We start from the raw sequence: 19,343 nt of genomic DNA on the forward strand, positions 1-19,343 counted from the left end.
AGTTTCACGTGACTTCCACATCAAACAGGACATCCAATGAATAGATAATGAACGACAGCTGTAAGCCAATGAATTATGTAACGTCACCACTACTAACGCGACAGGGGGCAGCAAAGCTGAAAAGGTTCAGGGAAAATTGATCTTGCTTACACTCAGCTTACTGTAAATACATTAGCCTACATCAAATGTCTTATTAATAACAAACAAAAAAAATAAAATAATAGCTAATATGCATACCCCCACATAGCCGCCCCCCTTTAAATGTTATATTTTATATAGGCCTATTGTTGTATGTTATGTTAATGATGTTTGTTAAACCATTTTTGTATTCCTCTAGGCTACATTGCATAATGTCTACTGCATAGTTTGCCATCATACAGTAGCTCATAAAACAGTTCTGAGCAGCTATTGTTATCATTTTGTCCTGTTATCATTTGACACTTGTTTCAATGGTCTTATGATAAATAAGGAAAGCTCTGAAAAACACATCTGATGTGTTATTGGAAAAATCTGTACTAAACACTGACAAACTGGGCGAGCACGCGCGGTCTTGCCGAAAGAAAACTGAAAGGCTCATCACGTCATGTAGGGAGGAGACCAATACTTTCCGCCACTGCCCCATAAATACACTCGCCCACATAGAGCATGTGAAGTTGTGTGATTCAGATCATCCAAGAGGAGCATCCTGCTCTCACGCCTTTATATAGCGACTACCAGAACTCTGTGTCCGTAGACAAGGTAATGTTTTGACTAACTTATTGATAGTCTAAACAGCATGTAACAGCACATAAGCAAATCTAAACAAATGTAATAGATCTAATAGCTCTCTACATCGTTCATTTGAAAATATAAATCACAAAATGATTGACATAATCTAAGATGCAGTTTATCAGCGTGAAGATATTCCTATTTTAATATTGCGAATTAACTGTAAATGTGCAAGTTTGCATTGTTCTTAATTCTGTCTGTCACTTGTTATGAAAAAATATTGTTATTGTATTGTATAGGCTAATGTTAATATTGTGAAATTTTATATTTTTTATATTATATTAGCCTACTTATTTATTTGAACACTTGTCTTGGACCTCTAATGTTTATGTCACGAGAAGAGTGTTGATTACATCATTACTGACTCAAGTCGCCTGTTCTAAGAAAAAATCAATAAGAAGTGGGTCAACGGGAGTGTGTCACGCGTTTGATTGCACCGATCTTCATCTTGTTGACTCCAGTCAGAAGATTCTCGAAGTTTCGCTCGTCCACCGTAAAATGGTCAATTCATGTTTGAAACTTGTTCCTATAGCCTACGTTTAAACTTTAAAAATGAAAATTAAATACATCACAGCCTCGCGTCCCTCATTGCTTTTTAAAGTGCAATTTTCATTTAAATTGTATTCAGTAAATTCATATGCATCCTTCCGAGGGATGAAAAACCCCAAATAAAAGTATTTGTGATCTTTATTGGAAGCTTCCCCCCCCCCCCCCCTTTTTTTAAACCTCCTACTCTCATACTTTTCTTTTTATTCATTTATTTTTCTTTCTTTTCTTTCTTTTGTTTGGTATGATAGCCTGTGATGTGACAACTGAATATAACCTCAGTCTTTGTTTGTAAATCTTTCAGTTATGGCTGCCTTTCTGATATTGTTCAACAAGTTAGAACGTTCCTGACATAACATAACGATATGCTAAATAGGTGGAACGCGGTATTGACCAATCAGAGGCCAGGAACTTAAAGGGACAGTTTACCCGAAAATGAAAATTCTGTTAACATTTAAGTCAAGTCAAGTCAAGTCAAGTCATCTTCATTTATATGCTTTTAACAATGTAGATTGTTCCAAAGCAGCTTTACAGAGATAAACGTATAATTTAAGGTAACAGAGATTGTTTTGGCTTTATAGCGGTTCTTGAATAATGTTATTTTCCAGCTAAAGTTAGTTTTGATTTACTCACCCTGAAGTTGGTCTAAACCTGTATTAGTTTATTTCTTCTGCTGAACACAAAGGAAGATATTTTGAAGAATGTTTGTAACAAAACAGTCGATGGGCCCCGCATTGACTTCCACTATGAAAAAAAATGACATGGAAGTCAATGGTGCCCCACAACTGTTTGGTTACAAACATTCTTCAAAATATCTTCCATTGTGTTCAGCAGAACACAGAAATGTATACAGGGTTGGAAGAACTTGAGGGTAAGTAAATGATAACAGAATTTTCATTTTTGGGTGAACTGTCCCTTTAACAATACTTAATGAGGTCTCAGCCTTTTACAGTGACCTTGATATTTCTCATCATAAACATTTATAACTTAAATATGATTTTCAATTTCCATTCTAAGTCTTTTACATCTCTCAGATGTAATGCATGCCTCTCCCACTTTTTGAAGCTATATTGATAAAAAACCCCCAATAAAGATAGTGATTTTTGAAATAGTCTAGCCTATATTTTTTTTTATTGAGTAGCCTACATTAAAAAATTATAAAAAAGACCAAGCACAAAAAAAGAGTAATCTAAGTAACACCTAATTTGCATTAAAACACTGACTGATAATGTGTTAAATTCTGATATTAGGCTATATCATTCTTCCTCTCTGTTTCAGGATTTTGAAACACTTTGATTTCTGGAGAGTTTTAAAAGCTCCTGGCACTGGTTTTGGCCATGCCGGACCTAAAGAAGTACCTAACTGAGGGCCTGCTTCAAGTGGCTATACTTCTCAGTCTGTCCGGGATGCGTGTGGACGTGGATCCCTACCTGCCCCCCTTTAGCGAAATCATTCAGGGCCCAAGTTTAGCTCTAACTCAGACTCAGTTCCACAATCTCCGAAACATCCTGGATGGATATAACCTGCACCCAAAAAGCGTAGACCTAGATGGGTTTTTCACAGCCCGCAGGCTTCTGAGTTGGGTTCGTTCCCTAGACCGCCTGCAGGTGCCAGCGGCAGAGTTGGAAGCCTGGTTGGTCCACAGGGAGCCTGACAATGGAGTCTCCATTCCAGGTCAAGTAGGTCTCCTTGAGGAAGCTGGAGGACTTGAAGATGTGGAGGAACCCTCAGAACTAAGCATGAGGTTGGGAAATGGAGGAGAACTGGGCTATGACGTAGTTGAGGATCAAACCCTTGGACCTTTGGGGCATATGTCAAGAAACCTCAACCATCCAGACGAAGATGAACTCATTAAAGAGGTGAGCAGTGAAGCCAGTGAAAGCTTCGAAAAAGGATTTCCTATATTTCCGCCAATGACCTGCTTTGTGGTTTGTTACATTATGGATAAATGAGTTTATATTTGAAGAATGGAAGTTGGTGCTAGCAACACCCTTCATGCAAGGAAGTTTCACTCTCATTAGTGGTTATTTTTAAAACTTTAAAATGCTATAACAAGAATAAAATATTTTTAAAAAAAATTTGGAGACACATTTTGATATATCTCAAAAGTTGGGGTCTTTAAAAAAAAAAAAAAAGAATACTTTTGATCTAGGATGCATTAAACGGACAACAAGTTACTAAATATAATGTTACAAACAATTTATATTTTAATTAAATGCTGTTCTTTTTAATTTTCAATTAATCAAAGAATTCTGAAAAAATTATTCCTTAAACACATTAAGCAGCACAACTGATTTCAACATCGATAATAATAAGACATTTTAAAGATAATAGAAAGAAATGTTTGAGCTGCAAATCATATTAGAATGATTTCTGAAGGATCATGTGACACTGAAGACTGGAGTAATGATGCTGATCACAGGAATAAATTACATTTTTAAATATATTTGAATAGAAAACAGCTATTTAAATTGTAATAGTATTTCAAAATGCTATTATTTTTACAGTTTTTTAAATGAAATAAATGCAGCCTTGGTGAGAATAAGATACTTCTTTTAAAAACATTTGGCTGACCCCAAAGTTAAAAACTGTAAAAATATTTGTAAAAGTCAACTAAACCCTTTATATGTCTTCTAATTAGCTATGTACTGTATTTGCCTTCTACAGAGCACAGAATTCTGGTTTAACAAAAAGAGAAACAATTATTACATCTGACTTTATTGACCTGACAACTAGGTTTTGTTTCCTCATGGCATGATTTCCAGTTAAATCGTGCACTTACAAAATCAGGAAGTGTTTTACCTATGAATCTTATTAGGTTATCAGCTGATGCATTATACTTGACAGTGAGTTGCAAAATTAACAAGAAAAAAAAGGAAAAATGATTTACAAACTCATGCATTTTTTTAACATTTCATTTATTCAGATATTGATAATACACAAGTAGCGTAACCACACTAAACAAACTCTATTTGCTAATGTCAATTCTGAAAACACACACCCAGCACTGGCTCAATACCAGAAACGTCTGGTCTGGATGTGCACATGGATTTGTTATTGAGTTGGACAGATGCATGTGTCCTCGTCTTTGCCCTGAGGCACAGCTGAGCGTTAAACAACTTCAAACATCTTGGCTGGGTTTCCCCTCCACGTGTTACTTAAGTGTTGCATGTTGTTTGTTGTCCTACTGACCGTTAGAGTTTCATGAGACCCAGAGTATTCTTGGTAATGGGGCTAAAGTGTATACTAGCACGTTAGTTTCTGTATTGTAAACAATTTCAACTAATAATTTTCAGACTCAAGAATAAGTAGAAAATTATCAATCTTAGGTCTAGGTCCACATTATTTGTTAAACCATATATTGAGCAAATGAATGTCTAAACAGTCATTTAAAAGTAGATCAAGGTCGTTGTGTTAGTCCAAATACACACAAAACATCAGTCTCACTGTTTGTAATATATAGAGTTAAAGTTCCCCTATTATGCTATCTTAAAGGTTGCTAATATTGTTTTGGAAGTCTTTCTACAACAGGTTTACATGCATCCAAGGTAAAGAAAATAAAAATATTAAAAGTTCAACATGAAACGTTATTTTTTCTCATTGTATACACTGTAGCATCTCCTCTCTTCTCACAGTGTCTGAAACGGTTCATTAAACGATTCAGTCTCTCTAAACCCCGCCTTTCTGAGAGCCTACTCTGCTCTGATTGGTCAGATGGCCCAGTCTGTTGTGATTGGTCTACTGCTTACAGTGCATGTTGCAAACTAAATGCCCAGTATATCCGAGGCTTCACTGTATCAATTCGAGCGCGAGTCCTCATCCTTGCGTTCGCACTGCAGAAAAAAGCATCTTAGCAACATGTTGACAACACAAACCAATCACTTCCAGGCTTCAACTACAACTACAGTGTTACAGTGTCAGGTTAAAGTAGGTCAAAGTTGTTCTCGGGCAGCCAATGGAGACCAGGCTGGAATTATGTATGTTACAAACATACGTAGGTTTGCAACAGAAAGTGAAGACTGAAATTACTGACAACTTTTCAGGCAGTTCAGAACCTTTTCTCTCTCTCTTTTGGGAGCCAATAACTTTAGTCGAGCACTTTGATTTTTGATATTTTGCAGACCTTTTACATTTACAAACAGCTATATCACACACTAATAATATCCTAAATATCCTAAAAAGCATAATAGGTACACTTTAAACTGGTTTATCACATGACCCACAGCAGGCTCTCAGCATATGCACACAGTGCCCATGAGTATTTAGTGTGACTGTACGGCTGCCTGGCAGCATCGAGTCGCTTTCAGCGGACAGCTAGGGAAATTTCAACTGGATCTTTTTTACTTTCTGTTCCTTCAATGGGCTTTGAAAGAGAGTAAGATGTTACACACAGTACATGACTGAACTCGAACTCCCCTTGACTAAGGACCCTGAACTTAGAAACAGCTGCCATGTGCCAAGTCCCCTACATGTACAGAGTACAGACCAGATCAAATTTGACAGGTTTCCATGTACATGATCCGCAGGGCTATTTCTGGACCAAGAGCCAGTCTAGAATGTACTAAAGGCTGCATATTTGGCCCTATGGCGCATTTGACCTGTACTGACTGGCGGCCATGGTGTTCCTGGCTCAGACTGTTGACTCTTTTACCCCTAGAGATTAATAGAAGCATGCAGTCTGGTGATAAGTTCATCTTTGGGTTTTGTGTGAGAGATGGCAAGTACTGATGCTGATTTATTCATAGTTTTCAGTCATGTGACTAGTGAAGACCTGGAGGCCTGTCAATTTTCCATCTAAAAAAAAAGAAAAATATGGGAATAAAATGTTTGGGCACTTGTGATCCACAAGGAAATATTGTTTTGTATATCTTATGTTTCTGTTATTTGGTTGTATTCTACCTGGTTATTTTCCTGTTTCCTGTGCCATTTTGTAGTCAGTTTGTAGTTTTCTTGTTGATTAGTTCTCTGATTGTTCCCAGGGCACAAAAACTGAATTTTATATTCCTACGAGTCCGTACCTTCCCGGAGGAACATAAGTTTCTCTGCTAGACCCAATCCTAAATCACGCTGGATCCAGCAGAGAAACTTCTGTTCCTCCGGCAAGGTATGGACTCTATAGAGCAGGGGTCACCAAACGCTGTCCTGCAGAGTTCAGCTCCAACCCCAATTAAACACACCTGAACCTGGAGCTGGTTGGAGCTTAACTTTGCAGGACAGCGGCCTCCAGGACCGAGTTTGGTGACCCCTGCTAGAGGAATATAAATGTAAGTTTTGTGCCCTGTTAATTTAACTGCTCCATTCAAATTAATAGCCTACATATTTTTATGTAAAAACCTTTTTTAAAGTACACATCAGTAATGTCTGCATACTACCTTTCACAAACATATTTTTGTTTAATGCAATTTCTTAAAGCAAAGGAAATCTTGTTAGAAACAAGTCAATGACATGTTATTTAGTAAACTAATGATAAGGTTTAGTAAATCACTGAAACATCACTAAACCGATTTTCAATTATTTCAACTATCAACTATTAATCAATACTGATAAATAAAAATAAATAAATAAATAAAACTCATAATATCGCTGACGCCGATATATTGTGCATCTTGAATAGACTAGCTGTTATATTTGCAGACTTCTATGATGTTAGATCCACACAAGATAAGTCAATGAGAAGGCCAGGAATGATTACGATATCGAAAAATCCCCCTCTCGAATCACTGTAGTTCAAACAAGGGCACATGTACTTGACTGTGCAAGCTTGTTGTAACCCCAAATATAAACTGACCCCTGTTAGATATGCCTGAGCATGTGCTGGCTTGGCGTCCACAGCACCGTCCTGGCTTGTTTTGTAATCCGAGATGACATGCACATTTACTTTCGCAACGCCTGTTTACCGGCTACTGATCAAGTGTCTGGGCCCACCCCTCAAAATGGACTCAACGGACAGTACATTAAAGACATCTTACTGCTCCACATACCTTAAGCTCATATGTAAACAGGCAGCTGTGACCTTGTCAAACCCTCTCTGACTGAGCATATGTAGGTGTGGAAGTTGATTTGTACTGAATAGTTTACATGATTAAATGACACCCTAATCTTAACTATAAGCCAGGGGGGACTTGAGTTGTTATTCTCCTAATGCCAAAAACATATTAGTCAACCCATGATAGTCACAAGGTCCACATGGGTCTGTGGAGGCTAAGGGGACTTCCAATAACAACAGCGCAGACACCCAAGAGACCAATCGTTTTCATTAATCACGCTCCCGAAAAGGGAAAGGTTAAGTCTATTTATAGCAAAGAGCTGTCTGTAAATGTATAGGTTCAATATAGGCTAAAACATCACCCATCTGGAACATTAATATATCATATACATATATATATATATATATCGTTTTAAGCCAGTTATTCAAGTATGTGCGTCTTGGTGACGTTGCTGCAGTTCTTCTGGATTTAGTCTATCTGTTTTTTCTGTTTCGTCATGTTATCCCAGACCCAGACAGACTCGATGCCAGTGAGATCAGAACATACCGGCTGTTGTCAGACTCCTTGTGCATAAAAATCTCACAGGATTATTACAATTAATGTCAAAAGAAATGTTTGGAACTATAAACTGATATTTCCTACTGACACACTACAGCAAAATATATAAATAACTGGCTTAAAACCATTATTTTTGTGTGAAAATACTTACGTGCATATAGACTTTTGCACAGTACTGTATATATATATATATATATTAGAGATGCATCGATGAATGGGCCATAGATTTTTGATAAATTTAAAACCAACAACATATTGAATGAACAAGTTGAGAAATAAAACGCATGCGTGTTTCAGTATATTGGATCAGTGTAGCTCTTAGAGACATTGCTGCATGCTGTCTGTGATTTTAATGCTACTCTGATTAAATACCTTTTGAAACATTAAGGATTCATATATATTTGATTTATACAGCAGTGTTATCTTACATTTGATTACTTTAATTTTAAATTTCTGTACCTGAAAACGTACTCGGTTACTAACGTAACCTCGGTTCTCTCTAGGAGAGGGAACGAGTACTGCGTCGATTAGCGACGCTACGGGAAAGATATTTCTTTTTCGAGATTGAAGCCTAAAAATTAATCCTTAATTTTGTAAATATGTAAAACGCTTTTCTGTAGCATACAACCTTAGGCGGAGCAAATAACGCGCGCCCATTGGCTGCTCCGCCAGAAAAGCACAGCCTATGCGAGGCCAGTGACGCTGACCAATGAGGGCGCATCACGCCCTTCTGCGTCATCTCCCGCCGAAACGGGCGTGGCCTAGGTCTATAAATACCAAGCATAGCTGTTACCACTCTGATTTTCGTCACAGAAGCGACACAGCGTGGGCACGCACGGCATGAGACGCAGTACTCGTTCCCTCTCCTAGAGAGAACCGAGGTTACGTTAGTAACCGAGTACGTTATCTTACGTAGAGTTCTCTCCTACTGCGTCGATTAGCGACGCTACGGGAACCTCTGTAAGACGCCGTGCGTGCTCTTGGACCGACACAGACACCCGAGGGCGTACGCGCCCTGGCAAACAAGCGCCTACACCAAGAGTATATATATATATATATATATATATATATATATATATATATATAGGGAGAGCGGCTAGAATTAGCATCATCCCTTTATAATAGTGCCCCCAAGGGCATAATAACATATATATGTAAATATTAGATATATATGAGAGGTCATAGCATGCTCATGGGACACATTATCAGTGAGTGATGCTTAAAACATTGGGGCCATACACTGCCGCCATACAAATATCTTGTAACGAGATTCCGCTATACCAAGCCCACGAAGAGGCCATGCCTCTCGTAGAATGTGCTCTGATGCCCAGGGGGCATTCCAAACCTCTAGATGCGTAGGCTAGCGCAATGGCATCCACTACCCATCGAGATAGACTCTGTTTCGTCGCGGCTCGCCCTTTAGAGCGCCCACTAAACGAAACAAAGAGCTGCTCTGTCTGTCGAAAAACAGCGGAGCGGGACACATAAGCTCTTAATGCCCTGACCGGGCAAAGGGAGCTATTTCCGTCCTCCGAGGCCGGCAGGGCCGACAGGGAGATGACCTGAGCCCTGAACGGTGTGTTGAGGGACTTAGGTACGTACCCGTGCTTCGGTTCCAACACGACTACAGAGTCGTTCGGCCCGAACTCCATACAAGAAGCTCTAACTGAGAGCGCTTGCAAATCCCCCACACGCTTCACTGAAGCGAGAGCCAAAAGAAACACGGTCTTGAAAGACAGGTGTTTCAGGTCAACTGAGTGAATAGGCTCGAAAGGGGCCCCTTTCATAGCGTTCAACACTGTAGAAAGGTCCCAAACGGGGACTGAAGGAGGCCTTGGAGGGTTTAACCTCCTGGCTCCTCTAGGAAACGGACCACCAGGTCGTTTCTGCCCAGTGAATGGCCAAACGTTGGATTAACGAACGCTGATATGGCAGCCACATAGACTTTGAGCGTGGATGGGGTTCTTCCCTTATCCAATAGTTCTTGGAGGAAGGAGAGAATCTCCGTTTCCCCGCACTGAAGTGGTGACAGACCTTGGTCTGAGCACCAACCAGAGAACACCGACCATTTGGAAGCGTAGAGCCGTCTAGTAGACGGGGCCCTAGCCTGTTCGATCGTGTCTAACACTCCCTTTGGGAGGTTAGCGGGTACCCGTTTTTGGCCCATACGTGTAGGGACCAGAGCTCCGGGCGAGGATGCAAAATCGAGCCCTTGGCCTGCGAGAGGAGGTCTCTCCTCACTGGAATCGGCCACGGGGCAGTACTCTTCAGTCGCATCAAAACTGGGAACCAGGGTTGATTCGTCCAGTATGGAGCGACTAGTAGCACCGAGCATCCGCTTTCCTCGATACGCTCCAGCACTTGAGGCAGGAGTGAGACAGGAGGAAAAGCATAGAGCGGACGGCGGGGCCAGACACTGGCCAGCGCGTTCGCGCTCTTCGAAAAGAATTCTGGGCAGTGAGCGTTTTCCTGGTTTGCAAACAGGTCTATTTCCGCTCTGCCGAACGTTCTCCACAGCAGACGCACTGTCTGCGTGTGTAGGGACCACTCTCCTGTAGGAATGTTGTTCCGTGAGAGTCTGTCTGGGCCTACATTCAGGTGGCCTGGCACATGCATTGCTCTCAACGAGCGCAGGTTGTGCTGGGCCCATACCAGTATGCGTTCCGCTAACCTGTATAGGTTTCGGGATTTCACGCCACCCTGGCGGTTTATGTAGGCTACTACCGACATGTTTTCCGAACGGACCAGGACAAAAACGCCTCAGCGCAAAGTCCACCGCCATCATTTCCAGGCAGTTTATGTGCGGTAGTTTGGCTCGTTCTGACCACTGGCCAAAGAACGGTCTGCCGTCGAGCAGTGCTCCCCAGCCTGAGGTGGACGCGTCCGTGGACACCACCTTCAGGCTCGAGGAAGTCCCCAGGCTTACACCTGACCGGTACCAGTCTGACGCTCTCCATGGTGTCAGGGCTGAAATGCATTCCTGATTGACCTTGAGGCGATAGCGACCGTGCAACCATGCTCGGCGCGGTACGCGTGCTTTCAACCAGAACTGCAGTGGGCGCATGCGCAGCAGGCCCAACTGCAGTACTGTTGAGGCTGAGGCCATGAGGCCTTGCATTTTCTGAAATCTCTTGAGCGGCATTATATGGCCGCTGCGGAAGGATTTCGCCATTTGCAGGGTGTTTTGCCTGCGCTGTGATGACAGCTGTGCTGTCATAGATAGCGAGTTCAGATCCAGTCCTAAAAAGGAGATCCTTTGACTGGGAAACAGTGAACTTTTCTCCCAATTGACTCTCAGACCTAAGCACTCGAGGTGATCGAGTATTAGTGTCTTGTGGTGGGCGAGTTCTGAAGGCTATTGAGCCAGAATCAGCCAATCGTCCAAATAGTTCAGAATTCGAACGCCTCGGAGTCTCAGGGGTGCCAGCGTCCATGCACGTCCATGCACACTGCACGTCCGCGTCCATGCACACTGTAAATGTACGAGGTGCTAGAGACAGGCAGAATGGCAGGACTGTGTACTGATATGCCTGGCCCTCGAAGGCGAATCTCAAAAATCGCCTGTGACGTGACGCAATTTGTATGTGAAAATACGCGTCTTTCAGATCTATCGCCATAAACCAGTCTCCTCGGCGAATCTGCGCGAGGATTTTTCTGGTCGTGAGCATTCTGAACTTTCGCTTTGTTAGCGCTTTGTTCAGATGCCTCAGATCTAAAATGGGTCTGAGACCCCCGTCTTTCTTCGGTACCAGGAAATATCTGCTGTACAAACCCCCTTCGCTCTGAGCTTGAGATAAAGGCTCTATGGCCCCTTTGCTCAATAGCTTCGCTATTTCGGCTCGAAGTAGATGTGCTACTTCTGTTTTTACCGTGGTTTCGACTCTCTCCTTGTAACGGGGAGGGCGTCGATAAAACTGTAGCGAATAGCCTCCTTTTATAGTCTCTAGCACCCATTCTGAGACCCCAGGAAGTCTTTCCCATGCATCTGCACGCGTGACTAGGGGTTGAATGTAATCTGGGCCCTGGTCGCGAAATGGCGGCGACACGAGAGCAACCGTGTGCTGTAACATGGACGCCGTGGCGTCTGAGGCGGGGGGCATGCTTAACACAGTGTGCATCCCGCGCGCGCTCGACTCTCTGAGTTGAGAGAGAGAGAGCGCGCGGGGCGAGCCCCGTAGGGCTCGTTATATTTGTGAATAAATGTGGGCGCGTGGTAGCGGGTACATTTATAACACCGGGAATACTGTGTTTGTGAACTGACTGACCGTTCGTTGGTTTCGTTTTTACAGAGACCGCGGAACGTGCAGTGTGTAGTGGTTGTGGGCACTGGACAGTGGGCACGCTCACTACATGTAAAGCACAATCGACATGAGTCAATTTTATGTGTGCAGACCCTGTGTTGTACGGGGCTGTGCTTGCACGGGTTGAAAAACCGGGCTCTGGTCGCGAAATGGCGGCGACACGAGAGCAGTCGTGTGCTGTAACATGGGCGCCATTGCAGCGTGATGCGGGGGCGCGCTTAATCGAGCGGGCAGCCTGCGCGCGCTCAGCTCTCTCAGCTGAGAGAGAGAGCGCGCGGTGCGAGCCCCGTACGGCTCGGCATGTTTGAGAATAAATGTGGGTGCGTGAACGCGGGTACATTTATAGCACTGGGGAGTACTGTCTATTAGAACTGACTGACCGTGCATCGGTTTCGTTTCATAAAAAACGTGTGACATGTAGCTTGTAGTGATTGTGGGCACTTGAAAGCGGGCACGCTCACTACATATGATGCACAATCGAAAGAGTCGATTTTATGTGTGCAAGTCCTGTATTGTGTGTACGAATGGGCACTGGGTCGTGGGCATACAGTTACACACATTACATCATCATGTGGCCGGGACACCGTGTAGCACAGAGAGTACTGTCTATCAGAACCGAATGACCGTGCATTCGTTTCGTTTTTACAGAAACCACGGGACATACATTGTGTAGTGATTGTGGGCACTGAAAAGCGGGCACGTTCACTAACTTACATGTGACGCACAATCGACAGAGTCGATTTTATGTGTGCAAGCCCTGTATTGTGTAGGGCTGTGCTTGTGTGTACGAATGGGCACTGGGTCGTGGGCATTACGGATACACACATTACACCATCGGCCGTGGCCGGGACACCAGAAAATACATTTTCAGATTTACCTGGGGCGTCGTGAAAACGGCGTTTGTGTGCAGGCAAACGGGCATTGATGGCGATTTGGTGACTGCAAAATACACTGGCACGGTCGCGTATGTTGGGACTGTGCGAGCGAGACATTTTAGTGAAATCCGGCCGCGGCGGGATTTTAACACTGTAACGTTAGCTTTCCTCGAAGCAGAAGTGCGCATCCTGGCTGAAAACGGGGCTTTCCGGGACTCCGCGATTTCTTCGTGAATTCAGGAAGAAAAAGGCGCGGGTCTTGAGGACGGTAACGTACGTTCCTCTGCAGAAAAGCAGCCATCCAGCCGGTAAGCGCATCGATGCTGGTCTTTCTCCGTCGACGCTCACGAGCGGCGGGGGAGGGGAGATCCTCGGAGCTCGCCCATCCCTTGCTACCCGAAGCGAGGAGAGAATAGCAGTCGTCCTCCACAGACGCGGCTTCACCCTAGTCCATGACGGACGCGGCGGCACACAGCGGCCCTTGTCCGTCGGTCAGAGAGTCCAGCGAAGCAGGCGGAGAAGCTGGCGGCAGCAGCGGCGAGCACCTCGTGGTGGAGGGAGATTCCGGGCTCCGCTGAGCACGGCGCTTTTCACGGCGCGGCACTACAGCGGGCGGAAAGATGCAGCTTCAGTAAATGAACCCCAGGCGAGTCCGCAGAGTCACCGTAGGCATCAAATCACAGTGATGGCAGCCGCCATCGACGAGAGCTGAAGCTGGGTGATCCATACAGGCAGGAAACACAAGCACGTGGTCCCCGTCGCTGAGCGGGGCTCTACACGAGCCACAGGAGGTGCGAGGCATCTTGAAAAAGACGCTCGGCTCTTTTAGTGGTGGAAAAACTTCGCGACGGCGAACACACACACAAAACACACACACATAATGTAAAGGATATTCCACGCCGGAGAAGCGCAGCAGGGAACGGTGGCTGAAGGCGGCGAAGACCAGCGGCTTCAGGTAAGGGCTCGTCCTGCTGAGGTGCTGTATCAGACGGCTGTGGTGGCTCGAATCCGGTCCTACGATGCGTGTAGCTTCGTGAAGAATAGAAAATCAGAGTGGTAACAGCTGTGCTTGGTATTTATAGACCTAGGCCACGCCCGTTTCGGCGGGAGATGACGCAGAAGGGCGCGATGCGCCCTCATTGGTCAGCGTCACTGGCCTCGCATAGGCTGTGCTTTTCTGGCGGAGCAGCCAATGGGCGCGCGTTATTTGCTCCGCCTAAGGTTGTATGCTACAGAAAAGCGTTTTACATATTTACAAAATTAAGGATTAATTTTTAGGCTTCAATCTCGAAAAAGAAATATCTTTCCCGTAGCGTCGCTAATCGACGCAGTAGGAGAGAACTCTACGTAAGAGAACTAATGTTAAACCCACCTGAAAAGCACTGTTTATTTCGTATGTATTTTTGTTCTGTTGTATTTATGTTAGCCTGTTTAATGCTAAATGGATCCAATCGATGTTCAATGATGATTTGATGATGCAGCAATAAACTAGTATACCTTAAAGGTAGGGTAGGTCAGAATTGTATAAAAAAACTTTTATTCAAATTTGTTTAAACTGTCTTTATATACCAATACATAATTAAAATGCAAGTACTCTGAAATAGAGAGTATAAAAAACTGAGTGACTCTAGTGTATTTGATCTTCAATAAACACAGCTCATTAATTCCATTCACTCCCACCTAAAAACGGGCAGAGCCAATAATAGCGGCGGTAGTCATGGCGACGGAGAGTGACAGTCGCGCAAGCCAATCACTTGTTTCGTCCCGGTAGGAATTAATGAGCTGTGTTTTTTGAAGATTAAATACACTATAGTCACTCAATTTTTATACTCTCTTTTTCAAAGTACTTACATTTTAATTATGTATTGGTATATAAAGACAGTTTAAGCCAATTTTGAAAAAAAGTTCTTTAGACAATTCTTACCTACACAACCTTTAATGCATGCGTTTTTTAAAACCGCAAAGTTAAAACACGATAGACAATTTCCTATCCGTACTAGACCTTCGTTTTGCATTTGCAGGAGGGAGATGGTTTCTTCTGGGAACAAGAACCTCAGCAAAATGTCCACCAGGAGCAGTTGGAAAATGCAAGAACACAACCACTCAGCTTGTTTAATGAGGAAGAAGAGGAAGAGGATGAATTTATTGTGGATAGCTGGAGGAATACAAATCCATTTCACAACCAGATGTTTGGAGAGGATGATCTACAGGTGACCATGAATAAGGCACCAAATATAAAATATTTAGAAGTTTGATTAAACCAAAATTTGAATAAAATATTTTATATATTTTAAATATTAGGGAAGAGCAAAACACTGAACTTAAGGTATTTCTCTGACAAACTAAGTGGGCAAAAAAGGCAAACTACAGCTACAGGTTTTATTTTACTATGCAAAAAAGCTCATGAAAAAGCATATATAGACTACACCATAATTAGTTATTAATATTTTATTGGTTCTCTCCTGTTTTTGCATGTGTTCATAATTTCTTTGTATGATAGCCTGGACAAAAATTGTTTGCAATTTGGCGTGTTTCATGTTTATCACAAATAAAACAATTGACTCCAAGCACAACTACACAATATGCTTACAATATGCTTAGAAAATCTTTAGTAATTTTTTTATTTGAATAAAATTTTACAGGCCAGACATCACTTTTGGCCACTACTGCATTTCTTAAATTTTACATTATATTCTATGAAACGAGACACTTAATTTTGTCATTTGTCAAAATTCTTTTCAATTTGCAGAGAAATATGTACCATCAGCTAGACTACTGAAATTTTGTGAATATGTAAAACTGAATGCTTTGCTATTCATTGCTGCTTCTGACCTTGATGAAGACTTTCCACATTCCAAAGAAGTGCAGCATGAGCGTCATGGCTTGACCTTGACAGATAACAGAGTGATATGGGTTTTATTTAACGATTTCCACCAGCTCACTTGCCGCTCTTTCAGTTGTCAGGTGTAAGGGACGACGCTTCTCTTGCCATTGAAGAGTGCTTGCATCTCATCGATGACAACTTCACCTCAGAAGAGGATCCAGAGGTGAGAACCTGCAACGTTTCATCTTTTTACAACAATTAATTCAGTAGGAATTGATTGAGAGATAGAGAGAGACAAAAAATCGTTTGAAAGGAAATGCAGGCTTTCCAAACTCGTTTGAAAATCTTAATGTCTTAATTTTCTCAGTTGACAGGTCCTGGTTTACCGAATGTAGGAGAACATGCATTTCAGTTTCAGAGGCCACTCATCTCACCCTTGTTGCCTGAACAGGAATCCACATTTACCTTAGAGCAACAGTGGCAAGATGTTTTGGCCATCATGGAATCACAGGTATGCAAGTGCAAGCATCTTACTGTCAAGTCTAAAATGATAAGTTCATCAGTGCTTCAATGAACATGTGAGGTGCTCTATCCTTTTGAGTCGTAGCAATGATAGTCTGAGAAACACGATATAAGCAAAAAACAGTTTAGTGTTATAAAGTCTCAGTTTTCCAATTTATGGCAATTTATTTTACAGGATTAAAACATTAAATGCCATTTTGACGCTCTTTAATGTGGTGTGACGGGTCATTTTCCGTGTTGCGCACTGTCATGTCCACACAGCTTTCAGAGTATACTCAACCACGGATGGACGCCTTCAACACATACGCAGTACAATTGCTTTTTAGGGCCCGTTCACATGTCGTATCTTTGGCGTGCTCAACTTCGTCATTTTAAACATAGACATGCAACAAGTGCTATCACGATAGAGAGCAAAGGCATTGTGACGCACTCGTTTTTTCAAGGCTATTTTCTCATAAACAATTTTTTTTTATGATAGATAGCAACCATTTAAATTATATCTTGACAAGGATTTGAAGTAAAAACATTGTTATATCATAAAAAACAATCACTTTTTCATTCAGGCCTAATGTTTTTAACTCAAATTGCATTTCTGGGTCAAAGATTCAAAATGATGGACTAACCCTAACCCTATCCCGTTCTTGTGTTTTATTGACCTGGCAGTCAGAGAACCTTTTTTAACTTCTCTTCTCTTTATAGGACATGGATATAGCCGAAACAACAGGCGATTCCCCCCACAATATAAGTGATTCAGACAGAAATACTGGATCCATGGACAACTTTATTCATCAGGATGTTAGCCTTCACCAAGCCACTCTGCAAAGATCCACTGATGCACAAAACAGCGTCACCATGGAAGAAACCTGTCGGATTAACAACCACTCCTTGCCTAACCTCAACCTGGACACCTCTGCTAATGTAGAAGCTTTTGAAGACTCTGATATCATAGCCCTCCTTACTGGGACTAGCCTGGCAAGCCCTTTAGATCCTCTGCTAGAGGAAGCCATGCTTGATGAGATTGGACTAATGGATTTGGCCCTGGAAGAGCAAAACCAAGCAGATTCTGACTCTGGTTTATCCCTGGACTATAGCCAAAGCCCTACATCCACTATTGGATCTGAATCTTCCAGTTCCTCATCATCATCTTCATGCTCTTCATCACCCTCCAGCCCAACCCCTAGTTTGCTACCAGAGGAAGGTGCCGTGGGCTACACCCATATCAAGGAAGAGGATGGAGCTGTGGGTGGCTTCATGCCTGAACAAACCAAAATGTGTCAGTCAAGTTTTTTGGAAGCCAGGCAGTTCCATCGTCTTCCTTGGCTCGAGCACATCGGACACGATCATACCTACAACCAACCTCAAAGCCAGAAGAAACCCCCAAAAGATCCCTTCGATGAGTCGAAAGAGAAAGTGCTGGAGCACCTTTCCAGCCGGGATGAAAAACACGCACAGTCATTGAATATCCCGTTCTCCAACGAACGCATCGTAAACTTGCCCGTTGAGGAATTCAATCGTTTGCTAGCAAAATATCATCTCAATGAGGCTCAGCTCTCGCTCATCAGAGACATTCGCCGCAGGGGTAAAAACAAAATGGCTGCTCAGAACTGTCGTCGAAGGAAGCTAAATGTCCTAGTGGGATTGGAGCATAATGTGGATAGCCTGCGACGCCTCCGGGTCAGACTGCTTAGGGAAAAGTCAGAGATCTTGTGCTCCATCAGGGAGATTAAGCAGCTTCTTAATAGCCTGTATCAAGATGTGTACGAGAGACTAAGGGAGGAACAGGGACTGCTCTACTCTGACAATAACTTTACGTTGCAGCAAGACTGCACCAGCCCTGTAACATCCCAACGCAGATCAGATTCACACTCCAAACGCAAACTTAGCAAGAGACAAAAACGCAAGAAATGAGGAGGACTCTTCAATGAGCTAATGTTGATTAGTTCTACATGCTGGTTTTCCACAGTTCAAAGGGATTTTACACCAAGTAGGGTATTTTTACCCAAGAAATCATCCTTTAAGATGTCATATACGGTGTAACCACATAATACAACTTGACTGAACTTTAAGTCCCACAAGGTTTTGATGTTAATTTAAAGGGCAATGCGTGTTTCCTTGATCTTTTGATGTAAAAGACATTTAAATATACTCTAAAACAGACTGTAAAGGGCAGCAAAGGTGCAGTTTGTGTCTGAAGCGAAGTCTAGCCAGAGAAAGCACTCAACGCTGTAACCAATGTCACATGTAAAGCGGGCGTTTCTGAAAGGCACAACAGCAAATAACAGACAGACTGTTATATTTATAAGGGCCAGAGAGGCTCCCTCCTTTCCAGCAACCCGTAACTGACTCGCATGAGATTACAGCAAACGACAATCAATTCCCAATGGAGAAAATCTAAATTTTTCTCGCTCAATTACATTTGGATGTCACAATAGGGAAGAAAAGACTATTGCAACATTCATGCAAACATTAAGAACCAAACTAGGTATATCGTAAATTGTGCTTGGAATCCAAGTATTGAAACAAAGTGATAATGCGTTTTAAATATTGCTTACTGGTTTGTTAAAAGTGTTGGTTTGCCATCTCATTAAAGGGAACACCATATAATGAATGTACATTTAGTTTTGAGCTCGATTAACATCAACTAGATAACATGGCTGTAAAGTAAGGATTTTTGAGCCACCATGTTTTAGGTGAACTGGAATTCTATCCTTGAGTTTGTGTGGTTTATTTTCAATTGTATTGCTATAACCGTTTGATGAAATGTTAAAATACAGAACTGGTATTTGATTTCATTAATATTTTGAAATGCCTTGTAAATAATTTAAACCTTTTTATATTGAGTTGTTTATGTACCTTGTGATTAATATTTTGCAGTGAATACATGTTCTTGGTGACAAGCTCTTGTTTGAATTAAAAGCTATTTACAGTCCTGAATTTTCAGTTTCTTTTCTGTAAAATAGGA

The 19,343-nt window shown here is 42.3% G+C and overlaps 1 protein-coding gene across 1 annotated transcript; it reads left to right on the forward strand.

Annotated features, from left to right (window-relative positions):
* Positions 1-636: 636 nt before the first annotated feature.
* Positions 637-18,289, forward strand: nfe2l1a (nfe2 like bZIP transcription factor 1a; the record flags this gene model as incomplete). The annotated part of the gene is made up of 6 exons (XM_079594167.1): positions 637-738; positions 2,593-3,173; positions 15,057-15,245; positions 15,993-16,082; positions 16,227-16,370; positions 17,081-18,289. Exons 2-6 carry the CDS (start codon positions 2,652-2,654, stop codon positions 18,287-18,289), a joined length of 2,154 nt encoding a protein of 717 aa, XP_079450293.1. The 5' UTR covers positions 637-738; positions 2,593-2,651.
* Between the last annotated feature and the right edge of the window lie 1,054 nt (positions 18,290-19,343).

The sequence above is a fragment of the Phoxinus phoxinus genome (genome assembly GCF_949152265.1).
Source record: "Phoxinus phoxinus genome assembly, chromosome: 1".
NCBI lineage: Eukaryota > Metazoa > Chordata > Actinopteri > Cypriniformes > Leuciscidae > Phoxinus > Phoxinus phoxinus.